The 12331-nt window shown below is 40.6% G+C and overlaps 1 protein-coding gene across 1 annotated transcript in view; it reads right to left on the reverse strand.

Moving 5' to 3' along the window:
- cacna1bb (calcium channel, voltage-dependent, N type, alpha 1B subunit, b) overlaps positions 1-12331 on the reverse strand; it is a 152528-nt gene that overhangs the window by 55289 nt on the left and 84908 nt on the right. Inside the window, 5 exon segments of the mRNA XM_034126055.1 lie at positions 1470-1576; positions 1767-1834; positions 2411-2528; positions 2932-3004; positions 8861-8992. Of these exon segments, the coding sequence (XP_033981946.1) occupies positions 1470-1576; positions 1767-1834; positions 2411-2528; positions 2932-3004; positions 8861-8992 (498 nt within the window).

The raw sequence follows: 12331 nt of genomic DNA on the forward strand, positions 1-12331 counted from the left end.
TTTTTAAGCCTCAAATTGTCCTTCTCCCCCCCTCTAACATCACCAGAAGTCATGATTTAAGGGGTCTTTTCTCAAAAAAAATTACCGGGGGAGCATCCCCCCGGACCCCTCTAGTATTGTTTGATCACCATTTCCACAGCCCCACCTAAAATATTTTCCACCAGCCGCCACTGTTGGCAAGTATATCCTTTTTAAAAGAGAGATAGATTTTGAAAGGAATGACACATGCAAAGCTCTTAGCTATTCAGGGCCCATAACAGAAGTTTGAACGTAATGTTCTTCGCACTTTTTTATCTACTAGTTGGTTCCAAACTAGGGATTCACTTAATCAGGTTGCACCAATAAACCCTAGAAATGTCCTTAGTCAATTGTCAGTCAACCATTTTGAATGTTATCACCCCATTAAATGGCCATTATGAGTTTTTATCACTACCGTTATAATGCTTCAGTCACAGGGTAACAGATAATCTTCTAATAGGAAGTAGTTTAAGTTGTACGACCTCTTTTGATATAGTAATGTGTAAAACTGCACTTAACAGATGCGTTAGAACGATGCTGTGTTTGAACTTCTGCAGCTCATCCGCTCCTGATCACTGAGTACAGTCTAATGACCTGTTTCTGACTGAGGAGGACAGCAATTAAGGAGCGAGTGTGAATCGATGATTTCACTTAATTAAATGAATAGATGGATGTGCTGAACTGCACATCACACAAATTGCTCAGAGTATTTACCTCGCAATAAAATCTATCTGGTGCACTATAAGGTTTTTTTCCCTCACATTAACAGAACAGATGGGAATTAAACATCAACATATTTTAGCCTCTAGCATTATATAGAGTATTGCAGCTATAAATCGCAGATTAAGCTCAGTTTCAACGGCTGCTTCCTCCTGACTGACTCTCCATTTTAGTGTTCATCTAGGCCCTAAAAATAGTCGCAATTTGGGAGCGCACATAATTTGAGTTGACCCCCCCCATACCTGTCAATCAGACATGTCGTGGGTGGGTGGGCGGGTCAAAGGTTTTGAATGACAGTCGCTGTCTGGGTATGTAATTATCATATAATAGGAGATGGGAGCTTCTAATTTTAAATAAGTTGACTTTTATATTTTTCTCTCTGGTAGTTTAACATGACTCGAATGACATGTTGCCACTAAAGAAGTGTTTGGATGAAAACCTAATACAAAATGTGTTTAGAGGATATTTTTCTTTAAGGGGAAACAAAATGTGTGAAATAAACTGCTGTTGCAAACTAACATATTGTTGGTTGAAGCAAATATAGAAGAAAGTAGACAACACATCAGGAGCACTCCCTTAGTGGGAATAAATCAGGAGAAACAACATCAAACACACAGAAATGTTAGAGTGTGAAGGAAGAAAAGACAACTCGCAGGAAGACAAAGGGACGCTTATCTCCAGCGCGGGTGAACACAGCTGCTGTCAGAGGAGAGAGATTCTTGGACACTTACGCAGAGATTGAGATGTTGGCTGCTGACATGGGGCTGACTTCCTTCACCTCCATAGCTTTCTGCAAGGCCAGCTTCTTATTGGCTGCCTGCTCCTGCTGCTCCTCATCCTTCAGCCAATGAAAACAGAGACATTAAATCATCCTTGTACAACCTGTTAATATCCTGTAAGGCTTTTCACAGGTGCCTTTTTGACATGTTTCACTGTGAAGTAGACAGAATAACTACCACATTTGTATATTAATATGTATTTTTCATTGGTCCTAAAAGACAACCTTTATAGAGTAAGACCGGGACTACCTTAGTCAGCTCCTGTGCATTTGCGAGGTTATCGACAGCGATAGCCAAGAAGACATTCAGTAGGGTGTCTGAACAACAGGACTCAGGAGAAAGTACAGACAGTATATATCCTGTAATGAAAAGGGCCTAAAAATTGTTATTTGATAAATCCGTCAGTTCGCCTGTTGGCCCGATAGTTGGCAAACAAGCAGGGTTCTTCCACATCTGCAATTAAGGGTCCATGTTTATTGAGCGTATAAGCAATTAGTAATCACTATCAGTCCTCACTGGCCGATATAATGATTATTGTTATGCTTTTCCCAAGAAAGAGGGTTTACAACTCCACAACTGATAACCCAAAAAGTATGCTATGTTGTTTCTTTATGGTTTGTAAAAGGTGTGTAATAAACACAGAAGCTTTTAGTAGGGCTTTAAACTTTAAGGACGTGTCCCAGTACCATCGAACATTCCCACTAAGTTACTAATACTAACTGAGTTACAAGAATCTAAGGTATGATTATTAAAAGTTCTTCTGATTGACACTATTTACCTGCTGATCACACCTGGACAAATGAACACAATATTTAACCTAAAACCATTTCCACATGTTGATCCTGCTCCTTCTGACTCTAACACTCTTCAGGTTAATTTGTCATAGAGGATACAGTTTCCAAAGAGCGTGAGGACGATGAAGTAGACTGAGGAGAACATGCCCCCATGTACGCCCCCTTGTGATTCGATGCCGTGGTACATCACAGCGTTCCAGTCCTCGCCCGTCAGAATCTGAGGAAGACAAGAGATCTAAAGTGACGCCGTAGTTGTAAAGCTCTGTGCAAATCTCACAGAGTAGAATTAAATTACTTTACAAAGTGAAGGGTTACAAGCACGGACTAATTGAAGGATTATCAACGAGCTCATTAGGGGACAGAAGGTACACAGACCAGTCATTCCCTCTAATTAAAATGCCTGATAACAATCCTTCATTTTCCATAAAGTCAATGTTCTATCGTTCATTTTGATGATATTAAGTGCACCTCATTTGTGTGTGTGTGTGTGTGTGTGTGTGTGTGTGTGTGTGTGTGTGTGTGTGTGTGTGTGTGTGTGTGTGTGTGTGTGTGTGTGTGTGTGTGTGTGTGTGTGTGTGTGTGTGTGTGTGTGTGTGTGTGTGGTGTGTGTGTGTGTATACCTGGAACACAGTGAGGATGGCTGCTGCAAACGTATCAAAGTTGGTGGTTGGGGTCTCTTCTTCAAAGTTAAACCTGAAAGAATCATAGTAAGAACATCATTAAATAAAGAGAGGAAAATAGAATGACAAATAATTAAAATATAAAGACACTACTGGGTTTAATCTTAGGATAATCCTCTTTAAGTAACACGATCAAAACTAGTAGAAAGCACAACAAGAAGACCCAAATTGAGGTATTCTTTAAAAATCAAGGCTGTACGTTTATAGCCTAAACTTTGTGATTACGTTGAGCCAAACCAAACAGTTAGATACTCAGGAAATGAAAACAAAATGTGCTCCAAAAAGGTCTATATCAAATCAGTCCTTCAAAAGAAGTGATACACAGGCATAGGAGAATTTCTCTCCAGAATACTTTACAGCTTCAGGTGGTGACTAGAGTATTCATAGATGAAGCAAGTTGTTTTGTATTGATAATGGATGAGACAGAAGGACAGGGAGTGAAACATGCAGCAGCAGGAAACACTAGTCCCCAGGGGGCCACCACAGCTCAAACTTTCAAGTCCCAAACACACTGCCTCTGCAGCTCAGTGTCACATGCTAAAAGTGAACAAACTGCGATGCAGCACGTCAAAAAACGTACAGGGAGTATAAACATCGAATGTATTGAGCAAATGAAGTTGATGCCCAGATTGAGTACATTTTTTTTAACTGTCATTTAAAGAAGACATGTATTCATAATACTGAGAATGTTGACTGTAAGGATCTGGGTATTTAAGTGTCTCCTTGTCCCCAGTGACAACTTCACCACCACAGAAGAAGATGTGCTTTCAGTTGACAAGATAATCAAAGTTGCCTGGATATGCCCCGCAGAGTTGCTAGCCTCAAAAGACAAAACAAAAACAACTTTACTTCAAGAGTTTCAAAGCTTCAGCATCCATGAAAACTACAGCTGTGTATGTGAAGCAGGTTTATATAGAGTATCATACAGACGTCCTACAGTGACAGTAGGTTTTTTGGCTTAACACAACAGCACTGCGGAATTCTAAGACACTGATTAGGAGTGAATTGAATATGATTTCCTCTATAGAATGTGCATGCAAGAGCTTATATCCTAGTAATGTTCCTTTAACATGTTTCTTCTCATTTACATATTGACCCCCAAAAGCCCTTAATATGGGTTCAAAAGTTTATATTTTTCATTGAAATGTCATATGTTTTTCTGCTGAAGGGAACGAATGAAATGTCTTTCACACTTCTATGAACAACCTTATGATTCAAATCATGTGATAGGTCATGTAAAGCAGTCAGAGGAGCGAGAGCAGAGTAAAACGTGTAAGTGTTGGGACAAAAAACCCACGAAGGAAGAGAGCAAAGAGGAAGAAGAGAAGATGGAGTAGAGCTCATTTACCACAGTTACTGTCTGCAAAGATGACAGCTGGTTTCTCTTCAACAGAGCAGATCCTGTGATATGTGTTTGTGTGTGTTTGTTTATTTACTGTACAGTATGTAGATTAGATTTAGAGGCCGATTTGAGGCAAAGATTATGATCAGATCATTTTGTGATGACAGTATGTCTTAATAAACACACGACAATTGTTAACACGGAACAACACTTTCAAGGGACAACGTGTTGGTATTCGAAGCCCTTTGGTTTCAGTGTGTAGTCGTAGTGGTATTGTCACGTTCAGGCAGACATTAGTTAAATGTAGGTAGAAAGTTTGTGTTTAGTACAAGTGAAACGCATTGGCCCAATCTTGGTTTCCATTGGCTATAATCTGATGTTTTAAAAAAAGAAACTGTTAACTGTGTAAACTGGCTCATGAAACAATGTTACAGTCTTAACTCCAATTTGTAATCAAACTGTAAACATGAGCAAGAGGAAGTTGTGGCCTTGTTATTTCGAGGCTTAGCGTCTTGGTAAAGATAATAATGAAGTTTTCGTAAAATAGGTTTATTCGTCATTTTACTTGCATACGTTTAACTGGTGAAGTATAAGATACGTAACAAGAGTAACTTTGTCACCCGTCCTGGCTCCCATGTATGTCGTTATATAGCGCATTATTTTCATAGGTGCGAACATTGAGTGAGCTTGTGAAATGAGGTGTTCCACTATTACTCTTGGCTATAATGTTCAGGTATTTATAACCTATTGGTCATGTGATGAACCACTGAGAACCCCATATCCAAAGCATGTACTGGTGTGGCCCTAATATGTGCATAAGGGAAACAGGGGAAGAAAGAGATTAGAGGGGGAGGGGCAACTAATTCAATAAGCCTTCCCTCTCTTGGTATGTCATCATACAGTAGTCTCTGGGTGTTTCTCAATGTCGAGGAAGGCTGCTTCAGAGTCACTATTTCAAGCATACTACGTCATCGAGTGCCGCCGAAGGACTGTTCCAATGTCCAGCATACTTGGAATTCTACCGAGAAATTTCAAGGCTGCACATGTGTAGACTCCGCGGTCTTAAAATCCCCACAATGCTTTGCGAACGGACCAATTTCCCAAAATCTGTGGCGGAAAATGTAAGGCGGGGCCTCTCATATGACGCACACCTGCACACTTGCTCGCCTGTTCCACTCTTCGTTTTCCGAATGCCAGGAAGGATTCTTGCCTCGCTTCTGAAGCAAGTGACTCGGAAGACATGTGCCTACCAAGCAAGGGTCCTCGACATTGAGAAACACCCTCTCTCTCCATGCTTCCCTCCTCTATCTTTGTCTTTCTCCCTCCCATTACGGCATCATCCATCAACCAACCCTCTCTATACCCATAGCTCATCCCTCCATCACTTTCTCCATTTTCATTTCCCCCTCCTCGGGCTCGGTGTGGGGAGTGTCGATGGTGGTGGATGCTGCTGCGCCTGTGTGCTCCGACCTCTGTTTACTCTGGTAATAGGGTTTGGGAGCGTGCTGCTTGGCTTCCGCACATCATCCACGGGGACTTCATTAAATCAATGCTGAAAACAAGATTCATGTGAAGCCAAACTCCCCACCAGCAAGTGCCCTATCCCCCCCCCATATCTGATACTTACAGCAACAGCAGCAGGTTTACAAAATAACATCAAACTGCCGAGCGATGAAACTGTGACATGATTCACGCAAGACATCCTGCAGAAGTCAGGAAATAGAACTGGCTTTTACAATATGAGGAGTGTTGAATACAAACATCAGCCCATTGGATACAGTACTGTATACGAGGGCTGCCACTAGTCACTCCTCACTGGATCTTATTGTAATGACTATGACGTTGTTATTCTTATATTGGCTGAAACTGCAAACGTTTTTACAAAAATAGTGGTTTTATTTGTGAAGATTTGTGAGGGTTTTTGCAATAAACTGGTTCAAATTGATATTATATTTTAATAGTGTGCAGAAATGAGTTTGAAGTTGAGAAATGAAATGCCATCTCTTCTGTAAATGACAAAGTCAGAGTCAAACAACACAAGAAAAACAGAAAGCAGAAAGCAGCAAACAGAAAAAGGAAATCCCTCTTCCTATTACAGTGACCGTTAGAGCTTATCACATTTTCTCCAAACAGTCGGTGATGTCCTGTGAGTCTCAGTGGGGAGATGCTCCTCTGCCTCAAGCTGTTTATCTTTCAATTCTCACAATTTTACCAGGAGATTACTTTTGGTGTTTTGAGAGCAGGAACATAATCTCTGAGCCAGAAATACAGTCGGTATAGTGCAAAGCATTTATTATTATTAACAAGTGTTTTAATCTTCTATTTAGGGTTGAAATACCTTTTTTTTAATCAAACAATTGAAATGATCTGCCTAAGAAAAGGATGGACTTTCTTTGATATCGATATAAATAATGACATTATCTGCAAGCCAAATAACAGTATACTGCCTGTTGGATTCCTATCTTAAGAAAATGAAATTAGTTGACATGCCTTGTATATTTTTAGACTTTGAGGTGAAAATGTGCCTGTGTGCTCGGCTGTCTGAAAGCACCATGTTGACGTCAAACCCATCTCACACATGTCCATCTCCAGAGTCTGATGTGATGCTAATGATGGCGCAGACTGATGTGAGGCTTGGCGCCATGACAACAGCCTGCTGCCTCAGAGACATCCAGTGGTGGTGTTTGTGAAGGCCGTCAGTCCCAGGAGACGAAGTCAGGGGATTGGGAGGGTCCCTTTAAAAATGTTATCCTCTACAATCACTAATGACCTGTAATCACTAACCTTATCTTGGTATCATGATATAAAAGTAATGATACCTGAGGACTTCCCTCCACTTCAGATTTACGTCATTATCAAATGCAATGCAAGTTAATATAAAATAAAGAGATATAAAAAAAAAACAATGCTGCTTTTTCTGTTGAGCAAAAACTCTGAACGGGAAATAAGTGCACACGCCCTTATTTCTTATTTTAAATGAACGTTAAAAAAAATATCTAACACAGGGTCTACAAAAATGTATTCTTATTATTATAGCATCAAGGGAAGTGTGGGATTAACTGTATTTAACTTTAGTGGGGATTAAAAGTCAGTCTGTGCTGCATCATTTTTGACCATTCTTTGTTTTATCAGGCTCCTGTAAGTTCCCAATTTAGATTTTAAATACTTATTGAGCTAAAGAGAAACTTGGAGCCTGGAGCACCCCGTTCAATTTCCAGTGTACAAAGCTTGTTGAATATCGTCAAAGTTTCCCTGAGATTTGCAGCAGATCTCTGATAGGTTCTGTAGACATGCTGTCATATGATAGGACAGGTTGTACTCAAACCACGTACACAAATCTAACAAGCTAGTCAAACTCATTTGTAAGAGAAAACAAAGGTAACATGTCAACTGAATGCCAAAATGGCCCTTTGTAAGAATCCATCACTGCTTTATGGATCAGCATCGTGATATTTACCGTAGCTGTGCACACAGTCTCACTGTTCAATAAGAGACCACTCACATTGTCTCAGCTGTGCTCATTTCCAAATAAAGTGGTGAAGGTAATCTAGATAAGCTGTTCACAACACCTGCTTGTGCCTCATGTGCCATTGGACTTCAGTGTTGCTCAGTTGTTTATAATGTTTTAAAACTGAGAGGAAAATAAGACCCAAGTCGTAATAAGCCTAAAGTATCCTTTTGGGGCTTTAAGAAATAAAGTTAAGGATAATTTTCTTGTGAGCCAAAAACCTGAATAAATAAAGGCTGTTGTGGTGAGGAGACGGGATGTAAAGTGTTGGTTTTTATCAGGGTTGAGTCAGACGGGGTTGGGTGCCAGGCCTTTGATTAACTGCAGCCAGCCCAGAATCATGAGGTGTTCCTGCCATTAGGAGACCCGGGGCCCCTGCTGAGAGCCGTATCAAAGGGCCACAGTGGCTGCTGCTGATCTGCCAGCCTCCCGCTGCGGCAACACGTCTGTCACCGCCGCCACGCAGGGCCAAGGATCACACACAGAGCAGCAGGGTCAGGTGAAGAGGTGGAGAGAGGAGGAGAAGATGTGTGTGTGTGTGTGTGTGTGTGTGTGTGTGTGTGTGTGTGTGTGTGTGTGTGTGTGTGTGTGTGTGTGTGTGTGTGTGTGTGTGTGTGTGTGTGTGTGTGTGTGTGTGTGTGTGTGTGTGTGTGTGTGTGTGTGTGTGTGTGTGTGTGTGTGTGTAAAGCGAGGCAAAGAGGGATCAGAAAACAGGGTCAGGTGAAGAGATGGAGAGAGGAGAAGGTGTGTGTGTGTGTGTGTGTGTGTGTGTGTGTGTGTGTGTGTGTGTGGTGTTGGATGTAAAGCGAGGCAAAGAGGGATCAGAAAACAGGGTCAGGTGAAGAGATGGAGAGAGGAGAAGGTGTGTGTGTGTGTGTGTGTGTGTGTGTGTGTGTGTGTGTGTGTGTGTGTGTGTGTGTGTGTGTGTGTGTGTGTGTGTGTGTGTGTGTGTGTGCGTGTGGATGTCAAGCGAGGCAAAGAGGGATCAGAAAACAGGACGGGATTGAAAGAATACTCACATTCCTCCGAAGAGCTGCATGCCGAGCAGAGCAAAGACCACGATGAAGAGGAAGAGGAGGAAGAGCAAGCTGATGATAGACTTCATGGAGTTGAGGAGGGAGACCACGAGGTTCCTCAGCGAGTTCCAGTATCTGAGAGGAAGCGGAAAACACGCAGACACAGATAAATGACTATTTTTGTTAAGAGAGAACACACAGACAAAGACAGAAACACTGAGGAGGTTTGAGAGGAACAAATAGAAATATGAGCTGTAGGTGGCATAAAACAAATCAATGCGTCAGGGTGCGCAGCTGCCAGCTCCAGTGAATCACAGGATTACAGCTAATCTAATGAAATAAAAGGATTGCCATTGAACTCTAACAGGATTGTCGGTTCAGAGAGAAAATAATTGACACTTCAGCCCTTATAAAAAGTGCAGCATCCTGCAACAAAAACCTTGTAGCTCCAAAATGCAGTGCCTTTAAAATAAGTAAACGTACTTAGCCAATTACATTGTATTTTAGATGTGTTTTCTTGCCAGTTCATTAGGAACAATGTCTTGTGAAATAACCGCAAGAACCAGAGTTTTTTCTTACTGCAGGAAGACATCTTATGGGGACTTTGCTTCTTTTGAATATGTGGCCCTTCAGCTGAAATGCTCCTCTCGAGCTCTGTTCCTAAATATCCATAGACCACCCAAATACTGTGCAAGCTTTTTTGATGATTTTACTGAACTGCTGTCTATAGTGTGTATTGACTTTGACCGTTTAGTCATTGTTGGTGATTTTAACATCCATGTTGACAACCCCCAGGACAGAGGGGCTAAAGAACTGTTTTGTGTTCTTGATAACTATGGACTGACTCAGCATGTGGCGGAGCCCACGCACAATAAGGGGCACACTCTGGACTTAATTATCTCAAAGGGTCTGAATATCTCAAAGGTTGTGGTGACTGATGTTGCACTCTCTGATCATTCCTGTGTTTTCTTTGAGAGCTCTATTTCTGTTCACAAAAATGTTCAGAAAGAGGTAACCACAAAGCGATATTTAACTGAAAATACTAGGGAAATGTTTACTCATAATTTCTCATCCACACTTGCCCCTGCTAACATCTCAGTAAATGAGCTAGTAGATCATTTTAATTCAAAAATTAAAAATGTTATAGATACCATTGCTCCAACTAAGGTAAAGGAAGTGATTAGCAAGAAAATATCTCCATGGAGAAAGGCCATGACCGTGAGAACAGAAAAAAGAGAGTGTCGAAAAGCTGAACGTAGGTGGCGAAAAACAAATCTCCAGGTTCACTTTGAAATCTATAAAGAGAGACTTGGCCTTTATAATTTGGAATTGAAAAACGCACGACAGTCTTTCTTCTCTGACATCATTACCAAAAACAAAAACAACGCACGTGCCTTGTTTGCTACCGTCGACAGACTAACTAACCCCCCAGTGTCAGTAGCCTCTGAATTTCTATCCACCAGGGCGTGCAATGATTTTGCCTCCTTCTTCACTGACAAAATTCAGAAAATTAGACAAGCAGTCAGTGCCTCTACATCAGGTACAGCAAATGTTTTGTCCCTATGTCCACCTAATATCAATTCAAACACCATGACACAATTCCATCAGATTAATGGTAAAAACTTAGAGGACATTATTCAACTTCTGAAATCCTCCTCCTGCTGCCTTGATATTATTCCAACAGGATTTTTCAAAGATGTTTTTCCTTGCATGGCCTCAGATCTACTTCATATAGTAAACACATCTCTTCACTCAGGTATTTTTCCAGAGGCCCTGAAAACTGCAGTCATTAAACCGCTCTTAAAAAAGAATAATCTAGATGCCTCAGTAATGAACAATTACAGGCCAATATCAAACCTGCCATTTCTAGGTAAAATCATTGAAAAAGTAGTATTTCAACAGTTGAGTAACTTCTTGCATTTAAATAACTGTTTGGATGTGTTCCAGTCAGGATTTCGTCCAAACCACAGCACTGAGACTGCTCTTGTAAAGGTCTTCAATGACATCCACTTAAACACAGACAGTGGCAGAACTTCAGTGTTAGTATTATTAGATCTCAGTGCTGCGTTTGACACTGTTGACCACAACATATTACTAGACCGACTAGAAAACTGGGTGGGACTTTCGGCAACAGTTCTAAATTGGTTTGAGTCCTACTTAAAGGACAGAAAAAACTTTATTTCTATAGGTAAATACACATCTGACTTGACAAATATGACATGTGGGGTACCTCAAGGCTCCATCTTGGGGCCTCTTCTCTTTAACATCTACATGCTACCACTGGCTCAGATAATGAAAAACAACAAAATAAGTTACCATAGCTATGCGGATGACACACAAATTTACGTAACAATTTCACCAGGAGATTATGCTCCAATTCAAACACTGATTAAGTGCATTGAACAAATCAATGACTGGATGTGTCAGAACTTTCTCCAATTAAACAAAGATAAAACTGAGGTAATGGTTTTTGGAGCCAAGGCAGAACGTATAAAAGTTAGCGCTGAGCTTCAGTCTGCAATGTTCAAAACAACAGATAAAGCCAGAAATCTAGGTGTAGTCATGGACTCTGACCTGAGTTTCAACAGTCACATTAAAACAGTTACTAAATCAGCCTACTATCACCTAAAGAACATATCTAGGATTAAAGGACTAATGTCACAGCAGGATTTGGAAAAACTTGTCCATGCTTTTATCTTCAGTAGACTCGACTACTGCAATGGTGTCTTTACAGGCCTCACTAAAAAATCTATTAGAAAGCTTCAGCTGATTCAGAACGCCGCTGCTCGAGTCCTCACTAACACTAAGAAAGTGGATCACATCACTCCTGTTCTGAAGTCCTTACACTGGCTTCCTGTGTGTCAAAGAATAGATTTCAAAATACTGCTGCTGGTTTATAAAGCTTTGAATGGTTTAGGCCCAAAATACATGTCTGACCTACTGCTAAATTATGAACCATCCAGAACCCTCAGGTCTTCAGGGACTGGTCAGCTTTCTGTCCCCAGAGTCAGAACTAAACATGGTAAAGCAGCATTCAGTTATTATGCTCCAAATATCTGGAACAAACTCCCAGAAACCTGCAGGTCCGCTGCAACTCTTACTACTTTTAAATCCAGGCTGAAGACTTTTCTTTTTGCCGCTGCTTTTAATTGAACTATTCACATCTTAAACTGCACTGTAACTTTTAACTTTTATCCATGTATTTTTTCTTTTAATGTTTATTTTATTATCTTTCCTTTTTAATGACTGATTTTAAATGCCATTTTTAAAATGTCTTCCATTTTTGTAAAGCACTTTGAATTACCTTGTGTTGAAAGGTGCTATATAAATAAACTTGCCTTGCCTTGCCTTGCCTTACTTTAACTGCACTGGTTTTACACATGTCAAAACACAATCTGTGAAAACTGTCGTATCAAAGTGTTCTGTAGCTCTGGATAAGCTTTTTCAAAAACCCTTATGATGTGATCAGTCATA

This window comes from Trematomus bernacchii, unplaced genomic scaffold (assembly GCF_902827165.1).
Source record: "Trematomus bernacchii unplaced genomic scaffold, fTreBer1.1, whole genome shotgun sequence".
Classification (NCBI taxonomy): domain Eukaryota; kingdom Metazoa; phylum Chordata; class Actinopteri; order Perciformes; family Nototheniidae; genus Trematomus; species Trematomus bernacchii.